We start from the raw sequence: 15,540 nt of genomic DNA, 5'->3' as shown, positions 1-15,540 counted from the left end.
GAAATCAAATGCCCACTCATCTACAGTCAGAATAAAGCGGGCAACTGTACATCCACTGACACAGCCTAAATTGTTGAGAAACCACCTCCAACCTATGGATTTTGGCTTCCTGGACACAATCCCCAGGTCAGTGTTTCACAACTACTGTACCTCCTGTGTCACCTGTGGCCACTGACGGCAATGCTTTACCTCCACACCATGACTTAATTCACACAAAATCATGGAAACTATAAGTTGCTGAAACACAACCAATGAATAGGGTGGTGGGGAGGGAATCCAGGCTGACAAGAAAGATGGAGAACACACTCACAATTATTCAAAATATACAGTGCATCCAGAAAGTAATCACATGTACATAAGTATTCACAGCCTTTGCCATGAAGCTCAAAATTGAGCTCAGGTGCATCCTGTTTCCACTGATCATCCTTGAGATGTTCCTATGGCTTAATTGGAGTCCACCTGTGGTAAATTCAGTTAATTGGACATGATTTTGAAAACCATACACCTGCCTATATAAGGTCCCACACTTGACAGTGCATGTCAGAGCACAAACCAAGCATGAAGTCCAAGGAATTGTCTGCAGACCTCCAAGACAGGATTGTCTCGAGCCACAAATCTGGGGAAGGGTACAGAAAATATCTGCTGCTTTGAAGGTCCCAATGAGCACAGTGGCCTCCATCATCCGTAAATGGAAGAAGTTCGGAACCAACAAGGACTCTTCCTAGAGTTGGCCAGCCGTCTAAACTGAGCGATCGGGGGAGAAGGGCCCTAGTAAGAGAGGTGACCAAGAACCCGATGGTCACTCTGTCAGAGCTACAGCATTCCTCTGTGGAGAGAGGAGAACCTTCCAGAAGAACAACCATCTCTGCAGCAATACACTAATCAGGCCTGTCTGATCTGATGAGACAAAGATTGAACTCTTTGGCGTGAATGCCAGGCGTTATGTTTGGAGGAAACCAGGCACCGCTCATCACCAGGCCAATACCATCCCTACAGTGAAGCATGGTGGTGGCAGCATGATGCTGTGGGGATGTTTTTCAGTGGCAGGAACTGGGAGACTAGTCAGGATAGAGAGAAAGATGAATGCAGCAATGTACAGAGACATCCTGGATGAAAGCCTGCTCCAGAGCGCTCTTGACCTCAGACTGGGGGGACGGTTCATCTTTCAGCAGGACAACGACCCTAAGCACACAGCCAAGATATCAAAGGAGTGGCCTCAGGACAACTCTGTGAATCTGAAAATGGCTGTGCACCAACACTTCCCATCCAACCTGATGGAGCAAAAAATCTCAAAAAAACTTTTTACACGTTGTCATTATGGGGTATATTGTGTAGAATTTTGAGGACAAAAATGAATTTATTCCATTTTGGAATAAGGCTGTAACATAACAAAATGTGGAAAAAGTGAAGTGCTGTGAATACTTTCTGAATGCACTGTATAACATCATAGCTTGCTCCTTCTAAATCACTATTGAATGCAAACTGGTATAAACCCTAACATATTAACCATTGACCCAACAGACTACTAATATTCCAGAGGCCACCAGGGCCATCTGACGCCAGGTTTAGGAAGCCTAGCATTAGCTTTTTTTCCTTAATTTTTTTTCTTTTGTTTTATTATGGTGCTTAATTAAGACGTAGAATGTATTTTTGGAAGTGAAATAGAACAAAATTATTGGAACCCGTTAAAAGTTATAATGTATATTTGGTGAGGATGTAGTCATCTTATCGACTATCACAATATGAACAGTTTTATGGTCGACACCATTATTTGCAATGTTATACTGTCGACATGTTTAAAATGTCAACACCAAACATGTTGACAAATGGAATGTTGACCATACAAATTTATGGTTAGCCTTAAAATTGTGTGTCAACATTATGTACATGTAGACAATTTTGGCTATCGACATTATGAACATGCCGACATTTTGTCTGTCAACATTGTGTACCTATGGACATTATGGTGTCTATATAATGACTGTTACAATACATACTGAAAGCTCTCTAATGCCATTGGTTAAATGTATTATATCATTATTGATTTAACAAAAAATTAGTGTAAATAGAAATGTGGTTATATCAGTGCTGATTATACAAAGTGTGGTGATCATTAATTCCACTTCAAAAAACTTTTTCTCGCAAGATAAGTGTTTTATCCATTATTGGCTCCGATCTTTGGCTGAGAATGTGTCATGGTACCGAGGCTTGTGTGACTGCCCAATAAGAATGTCTTTCTGTAGAGTGCATATTTATCATGTGTTATTGGTTAGTCCTGAAATTAACTGATCAGTTTCTTGTCCATCAGGATAAAGACTTTGACAAGAAAGTATTATACAAACCTCATAATAACCCTGCAGCAAAACTGAGCACCACTCTCAAGATGTATCAGCAGTACAACCTGCAGAAGGCCTACCTGGGTGAAGACTGCTTCTGGTCTTTCTCTCCTGTGGCTGGGGACTACATTCTCTTTGAGTTTGACAATGCTTTACAGCTGGAAGGGTAGGTTTATCTCATCTCTCTGTTTTACTCATGCCTGGTTTGGATTCAAATATCTGCTTGTTAAAATGCTCCCATCTCCTTTCTTCGTTATCCACTATGTTAAGCTATACATATATTTTTCTTAAAAGACAACATAGGCATATTTGTGTATCAATAATCTGATTGCAATGGGTGAATGAGGATGGGGTGAGATATATGTAGATGAAGAAATGAAGTTGCAATGGGTGAATGAGGATGGGGTGAGATGTATGTGGATGAAGAAATGAAGTTGCAATGGGTGAATGAGGATGGGGTGAGATGTATGTGGATGAAGAAATGAAGTTGCAATGGGTGAATGAGGATGGGGTGAGATATATGTGGATGAAGAAATGAAGTTGCAATGGGTGAATGAGGATGAGGTGAGATATATGTAGATGAAGAAATGAAGTTGCAATGGGTGAATGAGGATGGGGTGAGATGTATGTGGATGAAGAAATGAAGTTGCAATGGGTTAATGAGGATGGGGTGAGATATATGTTGATGAAGAAATGAAGTTGCAATGGGTGAATGAGGATGGGGTGAGATGTTTGTGGAAGAAGAAATGAAGGTTAGTGTAGTAGTTGCAGAGGAGGGCATAATGAAGAGGCAGGAGGTACATTTTAGTATTATAATGCCACTAGTAAATGGACAGTGACCATGGCTGTCATTTCATATAAGCTACATGTCCATGGTAATGTCTGTGTAGGCTATGCTTCTAATAAGTGATAATCCCAATTTCTCCAGTTTTTCATGGGTAAAGGGGTTATCATAGGCTAGTGAAATTTAATAAGGGGGTTTCCGCCAAGAAATCAATTATTTCTTGGACAGTTCCCTACTTGTCCCATACTTGGGTATGGGGAATGCAATGCTTTCAATTTCATCCACATACAGCTCCTTTGCAAAAAAAATATTATGCCATCTATAGACGCCATTAGTGAAAAAGATTCAGTGAAAAAAAAAAAACAGAAGAACTAAACAAATTTAATATTAAATTTTTACATACTGGGCATTAAAATGATTTATTTAAATTATTATTTTATTTTTAAAGACATGTTTATGATGATGTCTAAAGGGGACAAACACAGAGAAGAAAAAAGGTGGACGAACTGCACCTATTTTCAAATTTAATTTTGATTTAACACATTCTATTTATATGAATCATTTAAAAATCACACTGACTGCAGGGTACCTTAACATATTATAACCGTTCATAATAATTCAGTATACATAATTATCCCTAATGTATGTATTTGTACATGATACTACAGAGTCAGGTCCTTAACTAGAGGCGTACGACCGCTGCCCTGTGGGCAGCACTGTCGCTGCCCCACGGCCCTTGCTTCTGGAATGGCATCCTGCAGCCAGAATCGCTGTGGCAGTGCACTCTGCCATATGTACAGCTGCTCTTCAAGACGCTCTGGGCACTGCCGAACTTCCATGTGCTGGTGGCTGCGCAAAGGGGCTGGGCTGACACAGGGCGCCGTAAAGCCCTGTTGCGGCACTGCCAACATTGGTCAGAGGAGTGTATACTTTAAAGATGTTTTCTGGATACTAACATTAATAGAAGCCTTGGCAATCTACCTTTGGATGCAAGACCAACCCTCTTCATCCAACTCCAACCCAAGGTCACACCACTTCAAAAGTTTCTGTAGGGGGATGTTCATGAGCTATAATGTTATATTTATTGTAGAAGTAGCACCCTTGCACCCTACGGAATATAAACACTGATGCTCAAGTGTGGAAGGTCTATGAAGTGACCCTGAACGACATTGGGAATATACAAAATTAGTAATCTGTAAATAGTGATAATGAAAAGTTCAGGGGAAGCCGTAACATCCCTGTATGCCCGCACATGTAGTAGGAGCAAAATGGCCAGAGACATGCAAAAAATGTGTAATCCCGGCTGAGAGCTCCTGGGAGGCCATTCTATCGGAAAACCCCAGGGGAATAAGGGATGCATCCATATGGTGTTAGAGGGGACGGGTAAGACATTAATGAGAAATGATTATTATGGGTAGGACATCAGTGTGAATTGGATAGAGGGGTGGCTGTAAGCCATGAAATGTATTTCTTAATAATTAGTAATTTAAATGTAAAGTTTGTGCATTATGATATATGTTCATTCTGCAGATTTACCGGCCTGCCACTGCAACAAAACCCTATCCTCAACCTTCTCCTCTAATATTAATGTGTATACAAACAGTTACAAAATATGAATTAAAAATGATTAACTCATGAACAAAGTTACAATGTCTAACTAATGATCCAGCTACATGACCATTTTCTGTGTAGAACAAATATGCATTTTTATCTCATGCAATAGATTACAGTTAGCAAAATGATGATACTTACCAATAAGCCTGGAACTTTAATTCATTGAATATTTATCATGTTTTAATTAAGAAAAAACGTAAATGATCAGGAATAATACTCTCCCTATATCACAAATAGCAAAATGTCACCTCTGGGAACTGCATAAAAGAAGCAAGGCAAATGTATTGATTACCACCATAACATATGGGCCTTTTATTATATGTGCAATGTCCTTTTTTGCTTTATTATTCTTTAATGCCTGCTTCTCTGCATCCATAGTAAGTCCATAATCTATCCTTATGGAGCATTTAACATAAATGTTTTGTTAAACCAATTGTAATATGCTGGGGTTATATAAATAAATGTTGTTAAATAAATGTTAATAGAACCACAACAAAAGAAATGTTGCAGGTCTTTTTGTTTTCCTCTATTTTTCTAGAGCTCATGATTGAGATAGATATGAGACAAGATTAATATTCAGAGGTTATGTAGCTTTATTTACTTGAATAAAAATGTTATTGGTTGAGTTTGTGCCTAGGAATTCTATTCAAGATTTTTAATATTGATTTGACCCCCTAAATGTAACACACATTAGGCATTGCAAACTCTTAAAGCATGTTAAACAAGCTGGTGTAGGTCAAAACTTAAGCAGATGGAGCTGTACACATTAGAGATGTGCAGGCTCGGCTTAGTTCAGATCTTCCCGCCAAAAATCGGGTCTCAGATAAAGGCAAAACGTCATCTTCATGAACAAAAACCATCTTTCATGGACAAAAGTCCATTAAAGATGATGTTTGTCCATAAAAGATGACGTTTTGCCTCAGACCCGATTTTTGGTGGGAAAAAGTCGAATTTGGCGGAAAAATTAGAACTAATCTGAGCATGCACATCTCTAGTACACATATCCTTTCTAACAAGCATTCATTGTACTTTGAGTTGTGCCATTTTCAATGTTGCCCGCAGCATTTAAAGATGCTAATGTTTGCTAAAATTCATGGAATTTATGGATAATATTGTATAAAAGTTACATAAACGCTAAGTTGAGAAATACAAAAATAAAATGAAGACAAAACCGAAAGTAAGACTTTGCAGCGATAAACACATAGCGCAAACTGTAATAGAATGCGAGCCGGCGCCATTGCGGGAATACATGCAAGAATTGCCGTTTTTTTAAACCAAGGCTGGTTTTGCCTTTAACATACTTGCTGTTTTAAAAAAATGGGAATACTCACATGTATTCCCACAACGGCGCCAGCTCACACTCTATTACATTTAGCCCATATTCTTAATTGCGATTTACTAAAAGAAGTTCACTGAGGCAGGTGCTCTCTAGTGACACTGACCACCAGCTTACAGGCTCCCACATGCACACTGGAACTGATGGTCCAACTCGCGATTCCTGAAGCAGATTCCATAAAAAATGAAATGTGTTTAAATGAGAAAAAAAATAAAAAAAATGGTTTGTTTTAATAATAATGTATATTTTCCTGTGGGTATCCCCAGCTAGCTCTATCCTGAAATGGCTTTAATTATCGCAGGACAGTTCTCCATGCTTTGGAGAATGCCCCCGTGGAGGCTTCCGCTTGCGATAGCAGTCAATAGGCTTCACCTGAAGGGGGGATGTGATAAATAGACAAAAGCTACATATCTTTCAAAAACTTTACGTTATTGCCAGATTTAGGGAATTGAGCCTCTATAAATAGACCACTCAGAGAGGTGAGTTAAGGTTGTTATGCACTCTGATCAGTAGGAGCACAGAATAAAATGATCAGCAATACAGCTAACAGAACAAATTAGTGAACTAACATTAAAAGTCACAATATAAAAAGCAATCAATTCTAACTATAACTACTACAGGAAATAATCAACAAGTAAAAAATATCAGTAGTCTGTCCCCATATGTTAGATATATCGAAGAAAGGAAAAGATAACAGGCTAATCAGTATAGATTTGTGATAGGTGTGATGCACAGGATAAATGCCAAAGGTAGGTTACATGGGCCACCTGGAAAGAAGCACAAGGTGGTTATATATACAATTAAACAGTGCTATTGCATAATGTTAGATAAGATATAGTACAGAGTTTATCAGTACACAATGGCAAAGATGATAACATTAAGCGTCACAATTTTACTTATCCAGTCTGCCCAGGTAACGCTTGTGTAATGCTCGGTACACACCTGAATGATATATCTTTTGATTGAGTGGGTGCATGGGTGGATGTGTACACTCGATATGTCTGTGAACTACGTCATGTATAGACATATCTGATCGTCCCCGCAGCAAAGTCGATGACGATATATCTAGCATATATCTACCGGGTGTGCACCCAGTTTAAGCCGGCTAGCATCATCTTCTGCCTTTCGGGGCCTAATATATGATTTTGATTTTATGTAGCCTCTATCTCCAGGATATACTTATTCAGTGGCAGGGTAAGGTCGGGCAAGCAGGTTTAGGGTCGGGCAAGCAGATATTTACAAACTGTTGTTTCATACCCACTGGGAGTCCGAGTGTACCAGAATGACGGTGCCGGGTGTGACGACATCATGCATGGCATTCTGGGAGCGGCTGCGGGAGAGAGAAAACATAGGAGGGACCCACCTGCCTTCACAAGAGAAGAATTAGGCTAAAATCTCTGCCCCCCTGGCAAATGCTCTCCTACCCCCTGGAAAACGGCACCCCATAATTACTATTTTCTTTATGTTTTAATACTTGTGGTGCCCATGGCCACGCCCCTGTTTAGGCCACGTCCCCTGAGCTCAGCGCCTTGAGCTGCGCAAAGTCTAGAACCAGCCCTGACCCTACCTCTTTACTCATACATCACAAAAGAAGCACTGTATTCATTTAGGTCTGCAGCAGATATATTATCTCTCTGTTGTAGAACTGTACCATCTCATCTTTGCCAACTGCATACTGATGCAATATGAACATTATTGTACCTGGGTACTACATCTTAACTAACCTTCTGTAATAATTCTGTTTATATCTAAATATAAATGCCCTGTGTTCTGTTCTAGATGACTAAATATTCAAACTATGGGCCTGATTCAGAGTTGGGAATAGAGTAAGATAGAGTAAGTAACTGTATACCTGGACAAACCATGTTGCAATGCAAGGGGTGCAAACACATAAAAAAAAATTTGCATGTTTGGTAAATACTGGCTGCTTTTGCATCTAGCCCACAAATACTGGACAGCTTTATTTTTATGCTGCAATTTAGATTTCTTTTTGGACACACCCCTCCCAAATCTAAATCTGCACATTTTATATCTTTCCCACCTGCAGCGCAGCATGGGTTTACCAATATGCACAGTTACTTGCTATATCTTTCTCTATTCCCAACTCTGAATCAGGCCCTATCTAACCACTGGTATATAATAATTGCTACACATATACTGTAGCATTTGTTATGTGTCTCACCTGTTATCTGCAAGTATCGAACTCAGGGCCTGATTCAGAGTCGGACGCTATTTGTGCTCGCTCGTCCAGAAAAAGGGCCTGGCTATTTAAATTAACCGTTCGCTCTTTGCGGTCTGTTCACGCCTCTGTGTCTGAACGAGCGAACAAAACATGCGATCGTAATTTTGAAACAAATGCCCCCTGGCCGCTCGCATCATACGTCATGCACACCCTTAAAACGCCCATTTTGACCTTTTGGCACGCCTGCGTTCTGATCTCCACTCCCCGTTTTCTAGCACCTTCCCCTGTTACCACCCACAAACGCCTCATTCTGTCACTCAAAATAGTAGGCATTCGCTATTTAGCGAGCACACGATTTTCGGCCGCACTGACTGGTTCGCGCATGTGTATGAAAATCCGTACGCATGCGCAGTTGTGCGAACATCGGTCGGAACGAACGAACGTCCGCTTACGAGCGGCTCTGAATCAGGCCCTCAGGCACTGATTCAGAGCCGGACGCTCTGAATCTGGGCGTTTTTTTTTTTTTTACGGCCTCCTGGCCGCTCACATAGCGGTGGGTGACCACCCACAGCTATTGCGAGCGGCCAGGATGATAGTCGCGATGGTCAAGACCATCGCGACCATCGGGCTTGCGACGAGACTCTTGTGGTAGGGTCTCATGGCCGCAAGCCACAGAGAGCTTTTGGCTCCAATAGAGCCGGAAGCTCTCCCACTGACATCACTTGTGATGTCAGTGGGGCAGCCCACAAATGGCAGGCGTTCGCTTGGGAATGCCTCCGTTTGTGAAGCCATCCCCCGGCCATGCCTACCAAATGGGGCGAGCTGTCAATCACCATCGACAGCTCACCCCCTGTGGTGCGAGACGCGGAGCGACGGAGCACCTGTCGCTAGCCGGGTCTCGCGCATGCGTACGACGGAGCCAGCTTCGTCGTGCGCATGCCCAGTGGGCAAACATCGATCCGGTTGCAAGCGTTCAGCGCTTGCGACCGGGTCTGAATCAGGCCCTCTATTCTGATTATCTCTCCGTTATCTATCCCTGCTCTGACCTACAGTATTTGGTCTACTGATACATTTTTGTAAACATTATTGATAAAATGTATTGCATTCAGCATTAGTGAATGTTTTTATTCTGGTGAAGCTGCTGTTGTTGATTTTATATCTACATTAATGGATAATAAAAAAGTTGTAATATATTAATGCTCTTCTTCTTATCAGTTACTTATTCAGAAGCGGGAACATTGAGCATCCTGGTGACAAGCTGTTTAACTCTACAGTACAAATTTTACCACTAGAGGTTAGTAGTGTTTCTTTTCAAATAGAACGCTTTACTATATTGGACAGCAAACATTAAATACTGATGCGTGATCACAGTTACTATATACAGTACATCAACACATGTTGAAAGAAAGAGCTTGACATATAAAGTGTAATATAATGAGTTAATATATAATACTGAATTAGTTGTTTATATATGTATCATTTCCTACATAAATATAACAAGTCACTTCTGATGTGATCACTTTAGACTTCAGTCTGAAAACTGTGTGTGTATATAAGGAATAATGTGCTTCCTATTCTAAATCATCTCAGATATTAGAAGCTGCCTCATATTTCTGTGACTTCTAATATACTTATATATAGTAAGAAGCACATAATCCCATATATAATTTTCTCCCTCCCTCTCTCAGATCTACATTCCCAACCCCCCTCCGTTATACACATAGGTGCATTTCCAGAGCAGATTTACAACAAATTCTGTAATGCAGATTGGATTGTTACCTGGAGCACTGTCTGTAATGAATTTATTAATGTGAATTAATAAATTATTTACAGCCAGTGCTCTAGATCACAATCACCATTTTCATAAGTGTTTTCATTTTTCTTTTTGATGACATACATTGTAACATCTAGGGGTAAATTTACTAAAGAGTTTACTGAGTTACTGAGAGTTTTTAGAAGTGGCGATGTTGCCCATAGCAACCAATCAGATTCTAGCTATTATCTTCTAAAAGCTGCTAGTTAAATGTTAAGTAGAATCTGGTTGCAATGGGCAACATCTCCACTTCTGAAAACTCTCACTTTTGTAAATTTACCCTCTAGTGTTTACTATATATTACTTAGTATACTTTTGGTGCCATACTTTTTCATCTTAAATTTATTTTATTTTCTTATAGTGTTAATCCCTAATAATTTTTATATTTATTATTGATAACCAACCTTTGCAATATAATATGTTTCCTTGACGTGCAGGTTTAGAGAGTTCTCCAGCTATAGTAGAGCTACATGTGCCCTGCATGTGGCTGTCAGTACCTTCTCGAATTTCTGTTATACAGAACACATCAACATTTTTCTCAGTAAATATATTTGTAATGGGGCTATTGTAATGAAATTTCAACAAATGTCAGCAAAAACCCATGCAATCCACACATGCAAATAAGTTTTGTGTAATAATGTGAAATGACACAGGGAAAAAGTATTGAACACATTAAGAAAGGGAGGTGCAAATAGGCATGGAAAGCCAAGATACCAGCTGAAATCTATCAATAATTTGAAAGCAATCCTGCCCCACGTCAGTGCAAATTAATATAAGCTGGTTCAGTCCCAACTGATGGCCTGTAAAAAGGTGTCTCATTAACAAGGTGTCACACAAGAAACATCTCATGATGGTTAAAAGCAAAGAGCTCTCTCAAGACCTTTGCAACCTTATTGTTGCAAAACATACTGATGGCACTTGTTACAGAAGGATTTCTAAACTACTGATTATTCCAGTGAGCACTGTTGGGGCCATAAAGGGGAAAGAACATACTTTCACCATAAACCGGCCACAACCAGGTGCTCCTCGTAAGATCTCTGACAGAGGAGTGAAAACAATTATCAGAAGAGTTGTCCAAGAGCCAAGGACCACTTGTGGAGAGCTTCAGAAAGACCTGAAATTAGCAGGTACGATTGTTTCAAAGAAAACAATAAGTAATGCTCTCAACCGCCATGGGCTGTATGCACGCTCACCAGGCAAGACTCCATTGCTGAAGAAAAAGCATGTTGAAGCTTGTTTAAAGTTTGCTGCACAACATTTGGACAAGCCTGTGAAATTCTGGGAGAATATTGTCGAAGCCGGATAATTGGCTGAGACAGAATCTGTTGACATTAAAATCTGCACAACGCCATTTTGCGGATGGCAATGAGACGCCATTTTGCGAATGGCCAGCCAACGCCATTTTAGCAAATCTCACACAATATCAGTACATACGGCGAGGCTATTATTTAGCGTCGTGCGATTCCCACGCAATGGAACAATGTTAAAAGTCCTCACTATATAAATACATACATTTACTAAAACATATAATATGGACAACCCTGCAAAACACGTACCACATTGTACTTCACAAACACGTGGATGCACAACGCTAACTAGCATATTTTCTTAATATCCTTACACTTACATATTGCACACTTACATAAAATGGTTCCCTAAGCATTAAGGTTATTATTCAAGGTTTTATTTATTATTCAGTATGAAATAAAGCGACTGTATTTAAGATCTCAGGTTTAGTGCATGATAAACAGTCCGTGTTTGGTGCATTTCTAAACCACTGTTTATTTGCAGATCTCCGGTTCCATCGGCAGGGAGATCGCAACATGTGTCTACAAGTTATGGATCATAGAGAGTTAGGCATTAAAATGTACTCTGTGATGTGATGTTTATTAGCCAGTTTAGACTTGTTCTTCAGCGGGAAAAACAGACACAAAGAGCTGCTGGAGGCTGAGCTATTACAATACATACTGACAAATGAACTGCATCGTAATAGAAGAAACAGGAGGAAGAACCAATGGGATTATGCCAACTTGTTCTATTGTATTGCCTATCTCTGCAAGGTTTATATGTAAGCACCCTGGATCTGGTAGTTAGTCATCTTTCTTTTCTGTTACGGAGGTTTCATAGTTGATGCTGGAGATCTGGATCCTGAGCGCATGCGTATGTATTCGACTGTACCTTGCGATTGTATAATCTGTTTGTGCTAATTGTATTTAGATCACAGTGTGTAACTATCTGATTTTTGGTGAATAATATCTTTTTGTGCTGTGGAGCCACAATCCAAGTCTGGAAAGCAATTATTTCTTGTGCGACTTATAATGCTAAATAGCGACATTTAAGGTGTATAGATCATTAGGTATTCATAGTTGGGGGCTTGTTGAGTGAGATCATGCTGCCAATTTACATGGTAACACACGGTTATCGATCTCTCAGCAAAGGGTGGAGGCGCCATACGCAGGAAAGAACGCATTGTGCCTTCGAATACCAGCTACCACTTGATGCTGATAGACCGCTATCCGTTATTGTGTGAGTTCAAGGCGCGCTGATGAGAATCCAGGGACAAGGAAGAAAAAAAATTTGTTTTCCTTCATTGATAAAGGTTCGTGTTAAAAAGGGGAAGTCGCACAATAGCGTATGCATATTTCCAGTATTACTGCCACGTGTTCAACGGTCATTGTAGATATAGAGTGATTGCTTGCTAAGACCTCTGAATTATACTGCTATAGTAAGGGAAAAAGGTTTTATTTTCTGTACAGAAAAGGAGTGTATAATTGAAACGTGTGATTGCAGAGTAGAGGCTACTGTCTGTTAAGCCTAAGTGTGAGTGGAGGTTACTGTCTGTTAAAACTCGGTGTAAACTCGGTAGGTGCCAGACGGGGCAGCACAAACTATTGGGCCAATGTACAAAGCAGGTACATTGTGGTTTAGGTTATCGAGAAACAAGGGTTTTTCTCGGTCTGAACACCCATTAATCGCAAAGTCCATTGATCAGTTAGGTTCCTTGGGCAGCGCGATCGGACCGGTGATTATTTAAATTGTGATTGTGAAGTGGGTGTCGTGGGAGTGAAACTGCTGGCAAGATTAGTTGTAGTAACTTCTAAATGCTACCAGTTGGGTGTAAACTCGAAATAGGAAGCTAGTGGTGAAGCTTGGGGTTAAATTCCTCACAAGTAAAATAAATGGCTAGGCGGTTACTTTACACCTTGTGTATACACACGGATCATAACGTAGAGGTGAAGTGGGGTATAGTGGGAAGGAGCGAGCGGCTGAAGCTTGGTTTAATACAGCCGCGAGTAGAATAATTTACAACAGGTGGTTAGTCTGCTCCTCGTTGTGCAAGCCGACTGTAACGCCAGGCAGGTTAGCTGGGTATAACGGGAGGGAGTGAGTGAACGTTGCTCGCTGAAAATCGTTCACCAGTCAAAATCCTCTAGAGATTGCTAAGCGTTTTCCCAGATGGGTGCAAAGCCATCTCTAGTAATGGTCGATGATGCCCTGCAGATAGATTGGCCGTTAGGATCGGCCAGGTATGTTATGTTTAAAAAGTATGGTGCATACGCTACAATGCATTGCGACATATGGGTCAAAATGACCAAGAAATGTAGAACACCTTTTCCAAAGATTGGTAGCTTTGATGCGGAGGTTCTGAACAATCTCAGAGACAGCATATGTTTAGTGAAGTCTCTGAAGAAAAGAGTAAAGTTTAATTATTGCTTGAAGTTTTGGCAGCACGAGAGGGATATGTGGCTTAGCGGTGTGCACGTGACGCAAACTAGCGTCCCGTGCACATGACGCAAGGGAACGCGTACGCAAATAGCGTTGCGTGCGCACCGCAAAGTAGCGCGCACGCACAGCAAGGTAGTGTTGCGGAAGGTAATGTGAGTAGTTCACGCGCACCACCACCGCCCTATGTGGTATGTTTATAGGGGTGTAGGTACAGTCGATGTAAAAACTCATAAAAATGTAACAAGTAATTTGTAGCCTCTTCTAAGTAACTATACAGAACATGATGATGTAGATGATGAACCTGTTGTGATGTCCAATCTTTCCCTTGTTGCACAAATGTTAAATGTATCACCACAGCAAGCACAGGTAGCTGCCCCACTAGTACCAGAAATGGAGGTAGCCCCACCAGTACAGCAAGTATTAACCCCGCTTTAACAGTAGCGGAGATTACTAATACCATACGTAGTAGCAGTAGGCTGAACCCTCAACTAGGTAATCAGGCTAAAGGTAGCATTATGGCAGGCATCCATCCCGTCCGGACAATGGGAATCCGGACGCGCATGGTGTAGTAGTCACAAGGGATGTAGCGATGCATTGTCCATGGACAAGAGCGGAACTACATTCCATAATAACAGATTTCCCTGACCCTAGGAAAGAACTAGCAAAGTGCCAGAGATTTATAAAGGATTTAGGTAATGCTCATGAGCCAACCAATAAAGATTGGCGAGTGGTATTACGGGCATGTCTTCCACACAATACCGGCATGAAAAAGTTTATCACGGCCTGTGTATTGGATAGAGATAGACCCATAACTGATGCAGGTAATCGGGACAATATAACCCACATTGTTACCCAATTGGCTGTATTTTTCCCATTTATTGTTAACTGGAGTAAAATCTTCACAATTAAACAGAAGGAGAGTGAGTCTGCAGCAGATTATTTTAACAGATCGCTGCAGACAATTACCCAATACACAGGTATAGAGGACATAAAAGACAATCACAGTGCTTATGGATGGTCTTAAGGACACTCTAAAAGCCAGGGTTCAGACCTCGCTTCCTGGGTGGAGGGGAGTTACAGTGGACACACTCAGGGAATCTACAATTGAACATGATAAAAACATCTTGAGGAAGAGAGAAATGCAGAGCGAGAAACTAATGGCTGTTAGTATCCAAGCTCTGGATGGAATGCAAATAACACCGCAGCATTCTTACCACACTCAGCCACAATACACTCATCTCATACAACCTCCAAACCCTTATCCCTATACACAACCGCAATCTTTCCTCATTCCCCAACCCACACAACAACAACCTTTCACAACACATCAACTACGAAGGTGTTATAGATGTAACCAGGAGGGCCATATAAGTAAGTACTGTAAGGCTAAGAAATGGGAAACACCAAACCACGTAACACCGACATACCTACAGAAGGGGCACCCACAACAGAAAGGACAATTCCAGCCATCACCTGCTCATGTAACAGCAGTGAATACTTTGCTGGAAGAAGATAGTCAGCTCTAGGGGTCAGGTCACACCTGTAGTCTACAGTCAGGTTAACTGGGGATGTTAGAGAAGAACCTGTAATGTTAATTGATGTAGCTGGTACTAAACATTCTTTTCTTGTAGACACAGGGGCGACCAGATCAGTGATAAAATCTCCAGCTAATTTACAGGGTGACCAGCAAAATAGTACCAGCAATGGGTGTAACGGGTAAAGTGCAACATTATCCTTTAACCAAATCTG

General features: G+C 40.8%; 1 protein-coding gene across 3 annotated transcripts in view; it reads left to right on the top strand.

The window, feature by feature from the left end:
- MGAT4D (MGAT4 family member D) overlaps nucleotides 1-15,540 on the top strand; it is a 242,861-nt gene that overhangs the window by 204,393 nt on the left and 22,928 nt on the right. For 2 of the 3 annotated variants that reach the window (XM_088454717.1, XM_088454716.1), the window contains 2 exons: nucleotides 2,309-2,502; nucleotides 9,468-9,546. In XM_088454717.1, coding sequence (XP_088310843.1) covers nucleotides 2,309-2,502; nucleotides 9,468-9,546 — 273 coding nt within the window. Of the gene's footprint in view, nucleotides 1-2,308; nucleotides 2,503-9,467; nucleotides 9,547-11,856; nucleotides 12,190-15,540 lie in introns of those variants that run through there. The other variant, XM_088454718.1, reaches the window with a different exon arrangement.

The sequence above is a fragment of the Taudactylus pleione genome, unplaced genomic scaffold, assembly GCF_031769625.1.
Source record: "Taudactylus pleione unplaced genomic scaffold, aTauple2 ptg000628l, whole genome shotgun sequence".
NCBI classification, from domain to species: domain Eukaryota; kingdom Metazoa; phylum Chordata; class Amphibia; order Anura; family Myobatrachidae; genus Taudactylus; species Taudactylus pleione.
This window is presented reverse-complemented; position numbering and strand designations above follow the sequence as displayed.